General features: G+C 35.9%; 1 protein-coding gene across 2 annotated transcripts in view; it reads right to left on the reverse strand.

Annotated features, from left to right (window-relative positions):
• BTBD9 (BTB domain containing 9) overlaps positions 1-14,782 on the reverse strand; it is a 114,404-nt gene that overhangs the window by 12,231 nt on the left and 87,391 nt on the right. For both annotated transcript variants that reach the window (XM_064708901.1, XM_064708900.1), the window contains exon 11: positions 1,765-1,843. In XM_064708901.1, coding sequence (XP_064564971.1) covers positions 1,765-1,843 — 79 coding nt within the window. The remainder of the gene's footprint in view (positions 1-1,764; positions 1,844-14,782) is intronic.

A 14,782-nucleotide genomic window follows, 5' to 3' on the forward strand; every position in this document is an offset into this window, starting at 1 on the left:
ATTCTGGACACTGCTTGTATTCTTACTGAAGAGATTACTGAGACTATAGAACAAACCAGCACTTTGGTTACACTGTTCCTATTTAATTTGTAAATATGAGAAATACCTTGCTGCTTTCTTTGGAAAATTAAAATCTATGACAAAACATTACAGACTCGCTGTTTAATATATATATATATATTTAAAAGTAATTTAGTAATATGTGTATACTGACAATGTTCCTTCTCTATAGGTGTTAGAAGAAATAATTTAAAAAATAAAAACCAAATTAGTGCTGGATACAGATTTTACAGACAAAAGAGGAAAAGATAAAGGAGAACAGCATGTGTTTATAATTCAACTGAGACACTACATGAATAGCTGTAACCTCTATCTACACTCATCTTCACTACAGTTATGCAGTGCTCTATATAAATAATTATACAGAATATTAAATTCCTTGGAAATAGTAACCAATTTAAAATTAGATTTATGGCTAAAAGGCCCTTGCTCTTTAGGGCTTAAAGCTACCTTCAAGAACTCAAAGCTGAAAGTAATGTTTCATGCATTGCTAAGTTTATGCAATGCACCTCATTCTTTTTTAACAAAGAGTTGGGAATTCAGAAACACTGCCATGAGAGGAAACAAGACTGTCAATATGGATCAGCAATGGAAGAAGCCTTCTTCACACATGTACTACCCATAGGCAGCTTCTGACACTAATTCTAAGGACTCATTGAGGCTGAACTGTACATGGTGGGAGACACTGCTCAGAAACACAAAATAAAAATTTGGATTCCCAGTTCTGATGCTTGATCAGCTGCTTTCCAGCTGTTGGCTGAGATGTTGATATCTGGTGCTGCTTTTGTTTGCAGGAGTTGCACTACAACAGGGAACAGACAATGCCATTGGACAATGCTCCCAGTGCTTAAGGAACCAGCAACCCCAAATGCTAAATACAATCAGAAAACCTCACCTCTGGAGCTGACAAATTCTAATTAAGCCAAATGTAGTAGTGCTACCTCAAGCTCAGTGTAAAGCATCAAAGTACCATGTCTGGTGGTGAGTTACACGTGTGGGATACAGACAGGCAGGTCTAGACACACAAGCAGTGGCCTTTGGAGCCTCTTATAATGTCCTAACCTCACAAAGACATGCATAAACTCTTAAATTCATATACTGTAAATTGTTTCGCTGAAGTAAAGAGTAAAATATGGACTTAATCTGAGACAATACACAATGACTACAAAAGAGAGAAGCACAAGTAAACAAAGATGGGATGATATTGCACTTTCTTTTTATACAGAAAAATATTTTTGTCTGTATAAAATGAAAAGAAATCTTCAGGTTTGGCCACTATTAGTCAATCGATTTACCAGGTATGAAAATTAATTTTAAGGAACTCTTATTCAAATAAGATTTTCTTATGAATAATGAGATTTTTCTTATGTTTTGTTAATTAAAAAGATAATATACGGGTGATAAAACCCAAGTAGATCAGAGACCATACACCTTTCTCTAGTGCACTAAATTGGTATTTTAATTGTTCATCAAAATAAGGATTAATTTAAAACCAAACCCAATAGGAGTGTTTGATGGCAGTGTGGAAAGGTCAAAACGAGGAACAGGTAATAACACTGTTCAAGCATTTTGCTAGAGTGCCAGAGCAAAAAGATGAAGTATGTACATTTGACAAGTATGTACATATATCAATTTCACAGCAAGATATGAAAAACTGTTGTAGTACATTCTTGAAGAATGTAGGGTTTTTTTGAAGTTCCTTACCTCATTAGCTGTGTTGCGAGTTCCAACTATTCTGATAAAAGATGCAGGCTGTTTATCAAAAGTGATTGTTTGCCAGGATCTACAAAGAAAATTCAGAAATACAAACAAATATTGAACATAGTCACAAAAGCCTCCAATAAAACATACAGAATGCATTCAAGTGACAGAATGTACTATTATCACTTAAGAGGGCAAATGGAGAAACTGAATTGCTTGAATTTCCAGCACTACTTCCTCATTTTTAAGTGTCTTGACTCTGCTTATGCAATTTCATACATACCTTATACCACTACAATTTGTATGCAGGGACAACAATCATACTATTGAAGCTGAAAGTTAAAAAATAGACAAAGAAAAAAGACCTGGATAAAAGCTGAAAATCTTTGACCAATATTGACTGTATTAGATTATAAAAAAGGTCAGATAAATAAAAGTGCATCCTCCTATTAACTTCTCATGAGGAATCACCAGAATTTGGTTAAAGAAAATTACAACTGGAGGAGAAAAAAAAAAAAAACCCCAAACCACCTAAAACCTCAAACTTTTCACACTCTACGTGGAACAGTAGAGAAAGAGGAGCCAAGGTTTCTTTGTGTGGACCAACGTCCTTCCAGGAAGTTACAAATGCCACAAAGCACCATTTGCAGTTCAGGTTGTGAGCATTTCCCCATCCTGACACAGCGGCAGTGAGGAGAAAAGACAACTCTCCCAGAGCTGGTGTATAATTTTCAGGCTAGACTGAGAATATTAGAGGTACACTGGGACCACTGTCATCTTTGTTCCTCACTTTCATGTGATTTGAGTGGGGTGCAACACATCAAGCAGCCTAATACACAGCAGGAAAAAGACACCAGAACTTTGTGCTCACAGTACAACAGAACAAATAAAAAGAATGTCAGGAACTAAACGTTTCAGTTGGGCACCAGTTTAGTACTTGAACACATTAAAATTTAAATTATTTTATATTCATAAAACATGAAAAAAAATCCAGAATTTAACTTCTCAGCCAAACTAGACTCTATGACACAAGGCCTCAGAAATAAATTGAAGTTAGGTTAACTTGATTAATTTACTATGGAAAAAAGCTGGATAGTTTTTTAGAATGGGTTCTGAATACCTTCAGAAGTGTTCATGTAAGAAAAAGGGGACCTAAGTAAAACGGGAATAGAACACCACTCACTGCCAGCAGACAATCCCAAGGCCTGGCAGTATGAACAGCTTCATTGCTGACTACTTGTCTGACATTTGATTTTTCTCTTGTTGGGAAAATCCCCTTTGTCACAAACTTAGCATTTCTCAGCTTAATTTAGTTGGTTATTACTTTTATCACTGCTGTCCAGTTATATTTGCTTAAAGAAGATTACAAATCAAATCAAGTCCTAATTTCATACAGTTTACTGGTCTTACTGCGTGAGGTAATGGGTGTAATTAGAGTCATTCATGATAACAGGCAGGTGTGTTTGTGGCAGGCCTCAGAGGTCAGGCAGTTATCTACCTAATGGTATGGTTTATTTATATGCTTTATGTGGCTATACTTCTATTTTAAAGCTCATGTTGGCTCTTCATGCTCAATATAAAATGGGAACAGACTATTTTGTTGATTGTTTCAAGACTTGAAAGATTATTATGATTTAAACATTTGCCCACAAACAGGAGAATTATTCTCCTTGATATCCCTTCTAACCTTACTCTAGTACGGTCAGTCAATCTCCATGGGCAAAGAGAATTTGTTATGTTGAACTACAATGTCCCAAAGATGAGAGGCTGGGACAAAGAGATGATCACAGCACTGCTTCTCATAACAAAGCACTGCCTCAGTATGCATTATGCATATGCTTTGACATTTACACACAAAAACTTGATTCAAGGAGAACGATGATGTAAAAACCAGTTTGCTTTCTAGTGATTTGGAAAATATTTTAAAGCTGCACTAAATAAAAGAGGTTAAAATCCTAAAGGAGCTATTAAGAAGAGCCTGTGCTTCTCGAGACACTAATGTAGAGTTTGTGTTCTGTGATAAGAAAATATGTTAATTAAGAGACCACAAACTAGAATAGAAGTGGGTCTGTATTTATTTCTACTATTTCTGAGCACTGGTCAGATACACACTGCAAGAGCTCAGTGCAGAATTTCCAAGCATGGCAATAAATGCCATTGTCTGTGCCATGATGTGATACCAGGGAGGCTGATGATCTATTTGGGAATACATCTGAAGAGCACAGATAGTAAGAGGGCTTGAGAAAAAGATGTCTGAAGATTGTTTTGATGACATACTTCCAGATCAGCTCCTCCAGGAAGTTCCTATGCTTGTTCACTTCCCACTGCATTGCAAGTCCTTACTTTCTGCTACAATGGCAGTATTAGGATTTGATCATAATTACTCCTTTAATAATATTAAAATATAATGGAAAAGAATAAAAACATTTCTTGAGGGTGTTTTAGATAGCATATTCAGCAAATTCAGTCCTAAGAATATTTACTATTTTAGTATGTGTTCATTTTACTCCTTTCTCATTGGAAAAAGAGAGTCAAAATTACATACAATTTGTAAGCAAGTTATTAAAATGCAATAATATTGCCACTAGAGAATTAATACTTAATTGCATAATGAGAAAATTAGAGGTCTCCTTTTATTTTCTTAGCAAAAAGGAGAAAAGCCAAACAGAAAACAAGCCAAGTGGATTGGGAAGAATAATTTTTGAAATAAGCAAGGCAAACCTTCACTAGAAAGATGCATGGATTTGACTGCAACAGTACATTTGAGATTGTCTATATATGCAAAGCAATACCTCTACAGTATACACATTATTATGCAGCAAAGAGATAATTTATGCATGTAACTATACCCCTATGAGAAAAGGGATTTCTTACAGAACATTATCCAGGCATATCTGACCTCTTTTTTACATTTTTTGCTTATACAACAAATTCATTTAGAATTCTATTAATGTATAGAGCCATAACAATTTTTCAGTGGTGTTCCTCAAAGACATCCCAGGTAATCCTCAAGTTTTTTTTTAACCTTCCTTTTTTACTACTAGTTATCTCTGCTGGTACTATTTTAATAATTTCAGTTTCTCTGTAGAAATTGTATTTTTGCAGATTGTTTTGTAGCCATGTCATTTATCTAGTCCTGCCATGCCTATGTGCTTTACATTTTCCTCGCACAAGTTTGTCTTTCTATTCTCAAAATCACTTTTCATGATCCTTACAAAAATTTCCTCCAAACTTTATACATTGCTTTCACATTGATTCACACATAAGTCACTCTGTAACAGGAACAGCAGCATTAAAGCAGATCAAAAGCACTTCATTTTTAGCCTGGGATTAGATAGTCCTGTGTAATGGATGGCATTTCTTCACCTTTACTCCCCATATGCCAAACAAACAAATTTTTCAAACCAGTGGCAATACTTATACTGTCTTTACCTGAGACACAGTAATAAAGAAGCTATCAGAATTTACTTCTCTCATAAAATGACACTGCTGTCTTTTGGACTTTTTGTGCGTCTGTGCAGCTTATTAGTGACCCTATAACAAATGTAGTTTTCAGGGTTTAGCTTTATTAAATATTCAGGCAGTGTTGATATTTTTTATGCTTTGACACCTGCCTTGCTGGTTGATTTGTTTTAGATTTGCTGGTTCAGGCTGCAGCAGTTCTGGTCATCACTTTCTCAACACAAAAAAATCACTGCATTAAGCTGAGGTTTTCATCTCGAAGAGAAACCCAGGACTAGCACCCTACTCAGATTTATACCAGGATCCTCAAGCTGAAATGCAGCACTAAAAGTTGTTTGGCTAGCAGCTCCATTTTAAAAAAGAAATTAGCCTCGTTACAGTCCTGCAGGGTTTAACACTCTACATCTCACCTCAGCCACACGACTTCTAACTCTTTTTCTGCCTGACTCCCCTAAGGAGATGCAGTAATTGATGATTAGCATTCCAAAGCCATGCTTGCATCCTGTGAGCCTGTCATATTTAATTACATTTTAACTATATTCGTCTTCTATAATAGCCTGAACATAATTTAGATAATTATCTTTTGCTCTCTTATTCTCTGACTCTGCCTGTCTCACTTAGAGCTCCTTGCAATGAAAATCTCTTTCTCTGTTTAAACATATAAACAGACTCTTGGGCCAAGAATTTTCACCTCTCCAACAGAAACAGCTGAAAACATGATGGCTTTGTGCATCTCACAAGTTCTTCACCACACTCTATTCAGAGAAAGGAAAAAGATCACTAGAAATCATCCCACTTTTGTATTTCTTCTTCTCCTTTTCCTTATTAGGCTGTTGCAAGAAGAATGCAAGAAATTCCAGGTAAACAAAATTAATACCTTGCTATTCATTAAACTATCTGTAGCTCCAAAATAGCAATTCACCTCCTAAAGAACATAATGGGTTTTTTCAGGATTTGGAATATTTTCCTCGTTATTTCTAAGAAAAGCTGCTATCTTTCTAAAGATTTATTACACATAATAGGACATAAATAGTGATTCTTCCCCAATATTTCTTTCTCTTCCAGAAAGAACAAATTAACAAAGAAGGGGAAGCTTATATTTTATTGAGGTTTTCTAATGAGCCAGCAGCACTACACAATACTACCACACTGTGGGCTTACCAGAGCAGCACTGATGAGAGCTGAAACCCAGTTCAGGCCAGAGACGTCAGACAAAAGAGAAAGCTGCTACATGAAACTAACATTCATCAAGCTGTAATAACTATATCATATTTCTATCAAGGCTTGCTTTAGGCTAAGCATGTACATTTTCAATGTGCATATCATGTCTCCTCACTTTCCAAGATGACATACAACTTCCGTATTTCTGTTCCTCACTCCAAAAAGAAAAAAAAAAAAAGCAAAGCAGACTTAACCTCCATTTTACTTTCTAATATTTGCCTACATATTCCTTATTCTACAATAGTGATGAAACACTTCTTAGCTTATTTTGATGTTGACTTTTTCAACTGTAGCTATGTATTTTTTAATGGAATTTGTAAAAGCAAGTAACAGGACAATGAAAAAGAGTTGTGTCCTTTTTCTAGATATTAGTCTCATGACTGTACTGATATAAAGAAGGCAGATTGTAACCAGCATGTGATGCTGCCAAATAAAATTGTGTGCACAGATAATCAAGCTTACTGGAGGAGTGCCACAGTATGTTCTGCATGGTATGTGACACCCCCTGCTATGTTAATGAATACCATACTAACCCTTCTTATGGAGTACCTATAAAATAAACACAGAAGCACACAACATAAATGCTATTAAAGTAATTGTTATACAGATACTCTTTGTTATAAAAAGGTCTACAGCTACCTTATAAATTGCCTATAAAACCCCTGTTTTCCACCATAACAGCACTAAACAATGAAGGGAATACTCCCTCTCCTGTTACAGCTGTACTTTAACATAGGAACTCAGAAACCCTTAAAGAAGTCAGACTGAGGAGCTGGCTCAGCCAACCCCTTGCCACCCAGCCTCCCAAGCCATTGAGGGGGGAAGACAAAGCATGAGAAAGAAAATATTGTTAGGAATGAAAGGTCATCAATGTTTTGGTTTATGAATTGAAGCCAATTAAGATAAATTCTACTACTGGTCTACCTCAACTAAAACTGAGTTTCCATCTCATGCTGTGACCATCACCCATGTTTCTCAACAGGTGGCCTATGAAACATGGGGCTCCTAAGGAAGCAAGGGAGGTCCAAGCTGGAAGTAACAACCTTTTACCTGTTCCTCTCAGAGATGAAGGCAAAACTCACCTAATAATGCAAAAAAACCCCAAAAACACCAAACAGCCGAAAAAGGACTTTAAGTACTAACAGAGGTAATAAAAATAGTTTGTATCAATAATACAAGACTCTAGAATAAATGTGAGAATAATAAATACCCAAAGTCACGTCTTGCAGTATAGCTTTATATACTGACAAGTAAAAACATGCATGAACATCTTGTGGGAAACTTTCCCTCTAAAGTTTTTATTGTAAATATACTTCCCATAAGGATTTGATAATTCTGAAAGCATGTGAACTAAATGTGTAGCTATTTGTAGGATAATTTCTATGATTTTGTCCCTTGCACCAACCCAAACAAAATATCTGTCCTCTATAAGAATGCTTTACTAAACTGCTATAAATGTTGCATTGCATAGGATTTGTTGTAGAAACCAAATGTGGGCTTGACAAAACAGACCTACTAGAAAAAAATTCTGACATATAAAAGATTTCATAAAGTCTATACTGGCTTTCTGATATCTGTATAAAACTTCTCACTTGAAAGACTCCATAAAGTAACACCTGCTTTCAAAGCCTCAGTGCTGACATTTTTACTTTTTTAGAAAAAGTATTACAAGAAGAAAATGTTAAAAATATAATCAAATTAAACAACTGGAAAACTGAATGTAACAATTATCTTTCTATCTAAACAAAGCAATCAATTTTCAAATACTTCCACATACCAATGTAGGCAACTGCTGGCATTTCTGTACTGCATAAGCCCATATAATTTAGGTTGCTTACACCTTTTTTCAGTTTCAATAAGTCACCTTTCTTTATTCCCCAAAATATAGCTTATATTTTAAAATCTTACATAAAATTAAATTATTAGCAATTTGCTGGAAACTGGGAGAATGCCACGAGCCAAATCTCTACGTTGTAGTAAGAATTGTGCATGTAGTACCTACACACACATCCTTGGGGATTGGCAGTGGCAGATGAAGCTGACAGCAGACAAAGGCTGTGAACTGGAGTAACTTGAGAGTTCATCTTCATTCTGTGTACATCAGAGCATACATGCACATGACAAGTCTGCATAATCCCAGAGGCTGAATTGGGTTTTTTGTGCTTACTTGTTACCAACAGTTACTGCTCCTGATGTTCACACAGGAGCAATACCACCTGATGTGGTAGCAAAGATATGAAAAGCCATCCAATGCAACAGCAAACCCAATAATACAATTAATGGGATGCTTTCAACTTTGAAGACTTCTTGTCCCCATAAATCTACAACAGATTGTAGGCTGCTTTTATTATGTAACTTTTCATACCAATGGAAAAGTTGATTAAAAACAAATATATAAGCAATTCTTTTAGAGATATGAGGCAGAAACACGGTCCCTATTAATCAGTTTGTTTGTAGTGGGTACACTAACGCTATTTATCGCGCTTGTCTCTCACATTCCCCTGGGTGTAATTTCACGGCCCACTCGTAAAAACTTCACATTTACAGCAAGTGCTCTTCTATTACAGTCGATAACATCTAATTGACATGTCAAACCTCCAAGGAACGCAGTAAATTGAACCACAGCCTCTAAGAATAAAACACTGAAAAAAGTAAATCAGCATGTGCCTCCTCCCAACAGCAATACAAGCATAGTGAGGTTTGGTAACGGAAGGGAGGAAAACTGTTACCCTTTCTACTACCACACTGAATTATCTATTAACCTCAGTGTCAGAAAGGTAAGCCTTGTGACCTCAGACTGAAACTCACCCACTAAAAACCCTGAACCTGAATCCAGGACTGCAGTAATTTTAGACATGAGAGTGAAGTGAGCCAAGACAGACAAAAGTAACACATACAACTTTTTTTCTGTTACTTTTTGAACAGAAGAAATGAAAACCCCTCAGAATAGTGTCTGTTAAACTGAATTTTAGTATTTAGTTGGGAACTCTGCCTTCAAAACTTACAGAGAAAGAACTGGGCACAATTTCATGAATAGAATTTTTAAAAGAAAGGAAACAAGAAAAACAAAGAGCAATGGAAGTATCATCTCTTTTAGTATGTGAAACAAATTGACAAAACATAATTCTAAAAAAATAGACCACATGGCACACAGTGCAGAAGACCTCAAAAGATGAATCTAAAGATATAGTAATACTTTGACTTTGTGTTTCATGGTTATAATCTGTCTTGGTAAAAACATTACTGTGAATAAATCAATGGCTTAATATGGCATGAATCTCAATGCAAAACATTTGTAACCCTAAAGATCATACCTGTTTAGGCCAGCATAAACAAATGGGTACTTTTCAGACTTTTGATGAAATTAGATCCTGAATATCACCAACCAAATCAGGGCAAACCTCTTGATTTGACATGTTAACAACTGACTGGCCTCCTGACAGTACAAGGAGATGTCAACAGCTGCTGTATTATTTAATTATTTTACCTGTAAGAAAGGCCTACAGACAAAAAAAAAACCTCTTACATTCTAGGTCATTTGGGCATCTCTTATTAATTAATTTATTATCTTAAGCAACAATGAATTTCAAAGTAAACAAACATAGCCACAAAACAACAGTTCAGGTATTAGGCATTCCTTTCTTATCTGAGGCAGATAATGGGCCAGTTTCACAGGAGACATGTACAATTTGGATAACTTTTTTGTAGTAATACTTATTCATACAAGTGCTGAGAGGGTGCATGCATGCCTACATGCATGTGGGTGTATGCATGCACACACAGACATCTTCAAGAGAGAAAATTTAAGACTGTGCAGGTAAGCCAATGTACTGCCACAAGAGAATAAAAATAATTCTTGAAAGTAAATGACTGTTTTGATTTTTCACTTTGAATAGAAGACTATACTACAAATATTTTACACATACTGAATTGCCTTTTCTTCTTAGAAGTATTTTTTCTAGATGGCAATAGCAATACATATATCTATTCTGAATTCACCAATTTTTGCAGGACTCCAAAGAGACATTCATGTCTTTGCTGGCATGGGGGAAAACTCAATACCTAAAAGAAACAGGTAGTGATATTGTGGGTATTATTTGGTATTGCTTATTTTCTCTGAGGCAGAACTGAGCTAACATCCAAATTGATGTCAGATTTACTGTGGTGTTTTCACAACTCTCCTCACAGCAATGTGCATGAAGAGGAGCCAAGACCATGGCAGTCACAAGGCAAGACTTTAATGAATATGGTACATGCAGAGCTGTAGTGAACGAGAACATGGAAAAACATTTAAGGCAGAATAGGACACTGCAGTGTGCAGCTCCTTGTTACTCTGTTGAAGGCTTGTTCAAAAGATCCATGTATATTTGTGGCTGAAAAGCAAACACAAGGAACTGAAGGTAGAAGCAGAAAAATAGAAAAGACAAATGAACAATTTCAAAACCTTGTGATCCTGAACTGCTGTTAAGAAATGTAACTTTAAAGAAGGCAGACGCTTCTTCAATCAAGCTAGAATAATCTAAAATAAAACTAGCAAATGAAATGTTAGATGCAGAAATTCTACACTGCTGAGAGGCTCCTAATGCTCTGAAATGGTAACTCTGGTTTCTCTCTGTGAAATCTTAATTCTTTGTGCTTAATAAGACAGCACTGTGAAGCTGGAGTCTTTCTTCTTTTGCCTTATTAGAATAATTCGAAAATGTGAGCATATAAACACAGGGAAAAATATGTACTTCAATGCCTCTATCGTGCAGGGCTTAAAAGCTCAATAATTACACAAAATGACCCTTTATATCTGTCTGACTTGTTCCAGTAGGCATTATTACCAGGATAATGAACAGACTAATGAGAACTCTTAGTTTATTTTTGTGAAGCGAGACTTGAAATTGAGCTTCACAGTGTAGCAATTTCCCAGACATCTTGCTTGAATATATTTCATTTTGTATTGCATGAATGTGGCCACAGTGAATTCGGCAATCCTGGAGCAGGCATCTGGATTTCAGAGAGCTGCTGTAAAACTTGCTTCATGTGAAATAAAGAGGATGAATCACAGTTGAAATATACTCCATTGGACAGAAGAAGAGGTACAAGAAGAGGTTTGCTGTGAAATTAACTTCATGTCAAATACGACAAAGTATGGTCAAAAAAATCTGCTTGACATCAGAGGGACAAGAACAAGTCCTTTTATCCTGTTCCACCTGGCCACTTGGGAGCTCAGGCATGAGGCAGAATTAAGGACTACACAGAAATGAGGAAAAATATTTTCTCATTCTAGGTATGACAGGACAATAGATGCATGCAAAACTGACAGGAAACAACAGAAGAAATGTGATGCAGGCATACAAGCAGTGGGAAAGAGAGCTGAGAAAATTTCCAGCCATTTTATTATGCAAGAAAACAGTTCTGTGGAAGTAGTTAAGGAGAATAATGATGAATGAAAACTGATGCAAGGGAATTCTAGAAATGGGATCATATAGTGAAGTGAAGGAACTAGAAGAGGACAGGAATAAAAAACTGCTGTGTTTTTGGTTAAATATAAGAAATTACAAATATAAGTATATAATTTGCCCTGTGCAGGAAAGATATTCATACACGTCAAATATTATCTCCATAGCAGAACTAATAATCATATCATGATAGATATTAACCTGGTTTCACAAAAGTATACTCAGGAAAACAATCCCAACTTGAGTTTGCTACTATTATTGCTAAGAACAGAAGTATTTTCTCACTAGAAATCCTCAGACAACATAGAAAACACTTTTCTGTACATCAGGAAAGTGGTTTAGGACTGTTAAGTGCATGATCTAGACCACTCTAGGTGTTCTTTACCTGTGAATTATCATAAAATAAAATACAGTAGTGAATGAAAACTTGAAATGGACATAAATATGTCATGAGGAAGAAATATGAAACACTAGACAAGAGCAAAAATCTCAAAAGTTGAAAATTATTCTGAAAAAAATCAGAAGACAGTTAGTAAATTTTGATAATAAATTTTGCATCCACACTCCAAAGGTTGTTTCATGTGAAACTATTGATTAGATTTATACATGAGCTACAGAGAAAAAATTTGAGGGGAACTGAACTGAGAATTGAAATAGCTATTATACAATAAAAACTCAATAAGCAATGGAAACGTAAAATTAAGTTTGTAAGCTTTTACACCTTTATAACAGCAGAACATTCTGAATACCAAAGAACTAAAAATATATGTATAATGCAGTACGTTACAAACCTCCTGGAAATCAAGTAATGCCTGCCATGAGAAAATCTCAACTAGCCATACAGACAGTTGATACAAACTGCTTTAGAACTGTCCATCTAAAACCAATATTCATTGTCTCTCAAATTCCACCACAGTATTAGACAGAACATACTATGCCTGCTGCCAAGGGATTAGATCCGTTTCATAATAACTACAAAGAACAGAACTTTGAAGACTGATACTGAGTTGATGAGCACCGTGATAGCCTGCTTAGTATTTGTCTTTGCAGGGTTTATTTTATCAGAAGTGTCATTAACTCTGAGGTCTGGTTCTCCAACTGGCCTTTGGCATCTTTTGTTTTTCATTTGACTTTCAGACTCTGTCAGCAAATTCTCCTAACAAGTGCAAGTCTCTGTTGTTCAACACTAACACGCTCAAGTCCACTTATCATAAATGTTTTTAAAAATAGAAGGGAACATGACCGTTTTTCATTACTGTCATACTGTGTAGAGAAAAACAGCTTATTGTGGAAAAGAAAAAAAAATAGTCTCCACAGAGCATGTGAAAATTGTCAATTACACAACCAGTATGCATAAATTGGCTCTCACTTAGGGAAGGTACACAAGCTTCCCCTGTGAAGATAACAGACATCCAGTTTTTTCTTCAGCCTTTTAAAACTGGGAGAAGAAAAGGTTAGGAGTAGCCTGTCACTTCCCGCCTTTGAGCACTGAATTATTAATTTACACAAAACACTACATTAAAAATGCCATTAAAACAACCTCAAGGAGCACACTGAGAGTTTAAAGGGGAAGTTCATGCTTCAGTAGTCTGCCAAAACCAATATATGCTCTTTAAACATAATTTAATTTTTTTCTCATAGTTTTTTCTTCCACTTCCCGATTATCAAAGGTGTCTGTCGAGGTTTGTGTTCAGCAGACAGTTCATCCTCCCCTTTGTGCCAGCAATTGAGCAAAAACTATTTGGAGACCTCACAGAACACTTGCAAGAGAGCAAGCTAATGACTTCCATAAAAGTCTAACTCCACTGCAAGAAGAGGTAGCCATAAAACCAGGCAGCAAACAGTGAAGGCCAAAAGTCTTATCCATAAAAAGAACTCTTACCCACACATGTTTGAAGACAGGAAAATGCACAGGAAATATTACTAGTAATACAAATTTTCTCATTGAAGTATTCTGTCTTTTCAAGTGTGGGCCCCTGTGAAATTCTCCCATGTTTTCACTACATCCACTTTGATTTTCTACATTGGAAAGCAAGTGAGTTATTTTTCTTCAGTCTACAGCAATATATTAAACACAGAACTAATGCCAGAAAGGGTAACCTCAGGATTTCAAGACCTTATCAATCACTTATATTGCACTCCATCTCCAGTATGTATATTGCAGTCAAGTGGGCAACCACAATCCCATGGAAGGACATACCTACTTATTTTCCTTAAACAAAGACAAAGACACAAGTCTAAGTGAAGACAATTTTTATACCAACAGAGGATGAGTTAATTTCAGGCTGGGATGTCAAATATTCATAAAAAAACCCCCAGGATTTAGCTGAGATAAAAAAATAGCTGCAAAATTGGACCACAAATTAGCAAAAGATTTGTTTTGTTTCACCCAAGTGAGAGAGGAGCACAGCATTCAAAACCATCCAGGGAACAAAGAGATGAGGGTACTGTTGTTTCTATCCCTGTATGCTCTAGTCTGGTTAATAAAAATTGCCAAATGTAGGCATTATAATTGTCTGCCTAAACCTGATGGTGAGTCAAACCCAAGCACAGTGCTTCAGTTTGATCATTACTTTTCCTTGGGGGAGCCTGGAAATCAGCAACAGAAGGCATTCAGAGGCAGACTAAAACTATCAATGTAATGCTAAGAGGAAGGACATACAGATAAAAAAAGAAATCCTTTGCATCCAGCAGGAGTATCTTTACTGTTACACTATGACAGTAAACCAGAAAACCTACCACCTCCACTTTACCAGCATCTGTTAATTTTGGTTAAGATCCAAATCTATCTTTCCTATTTGTTGTCACTGTTAAAATTATCTGAAGTGAAAACAAGTTGTTTGTTTTCATGGCAACCATCCCCAGGTTTTCAATTTGAGCTTTTTTTTTTT

Source organism: Zonotrichia leucophrys, chromosome 3, assembly GCF_028769735.1.
Source record: "Zonotrichia leucophrys gambelii isolate GWCS_2022_RI chromosome 3, RI_Zleu_2.0, whole genome shotgun sequence".
Lineage (NCBI taxonomy): Eukaryota > Metazoa > Chordata > Aves > Passeriformes > Passerellidae > Zonotrichia > Zonotrichia leucophrys.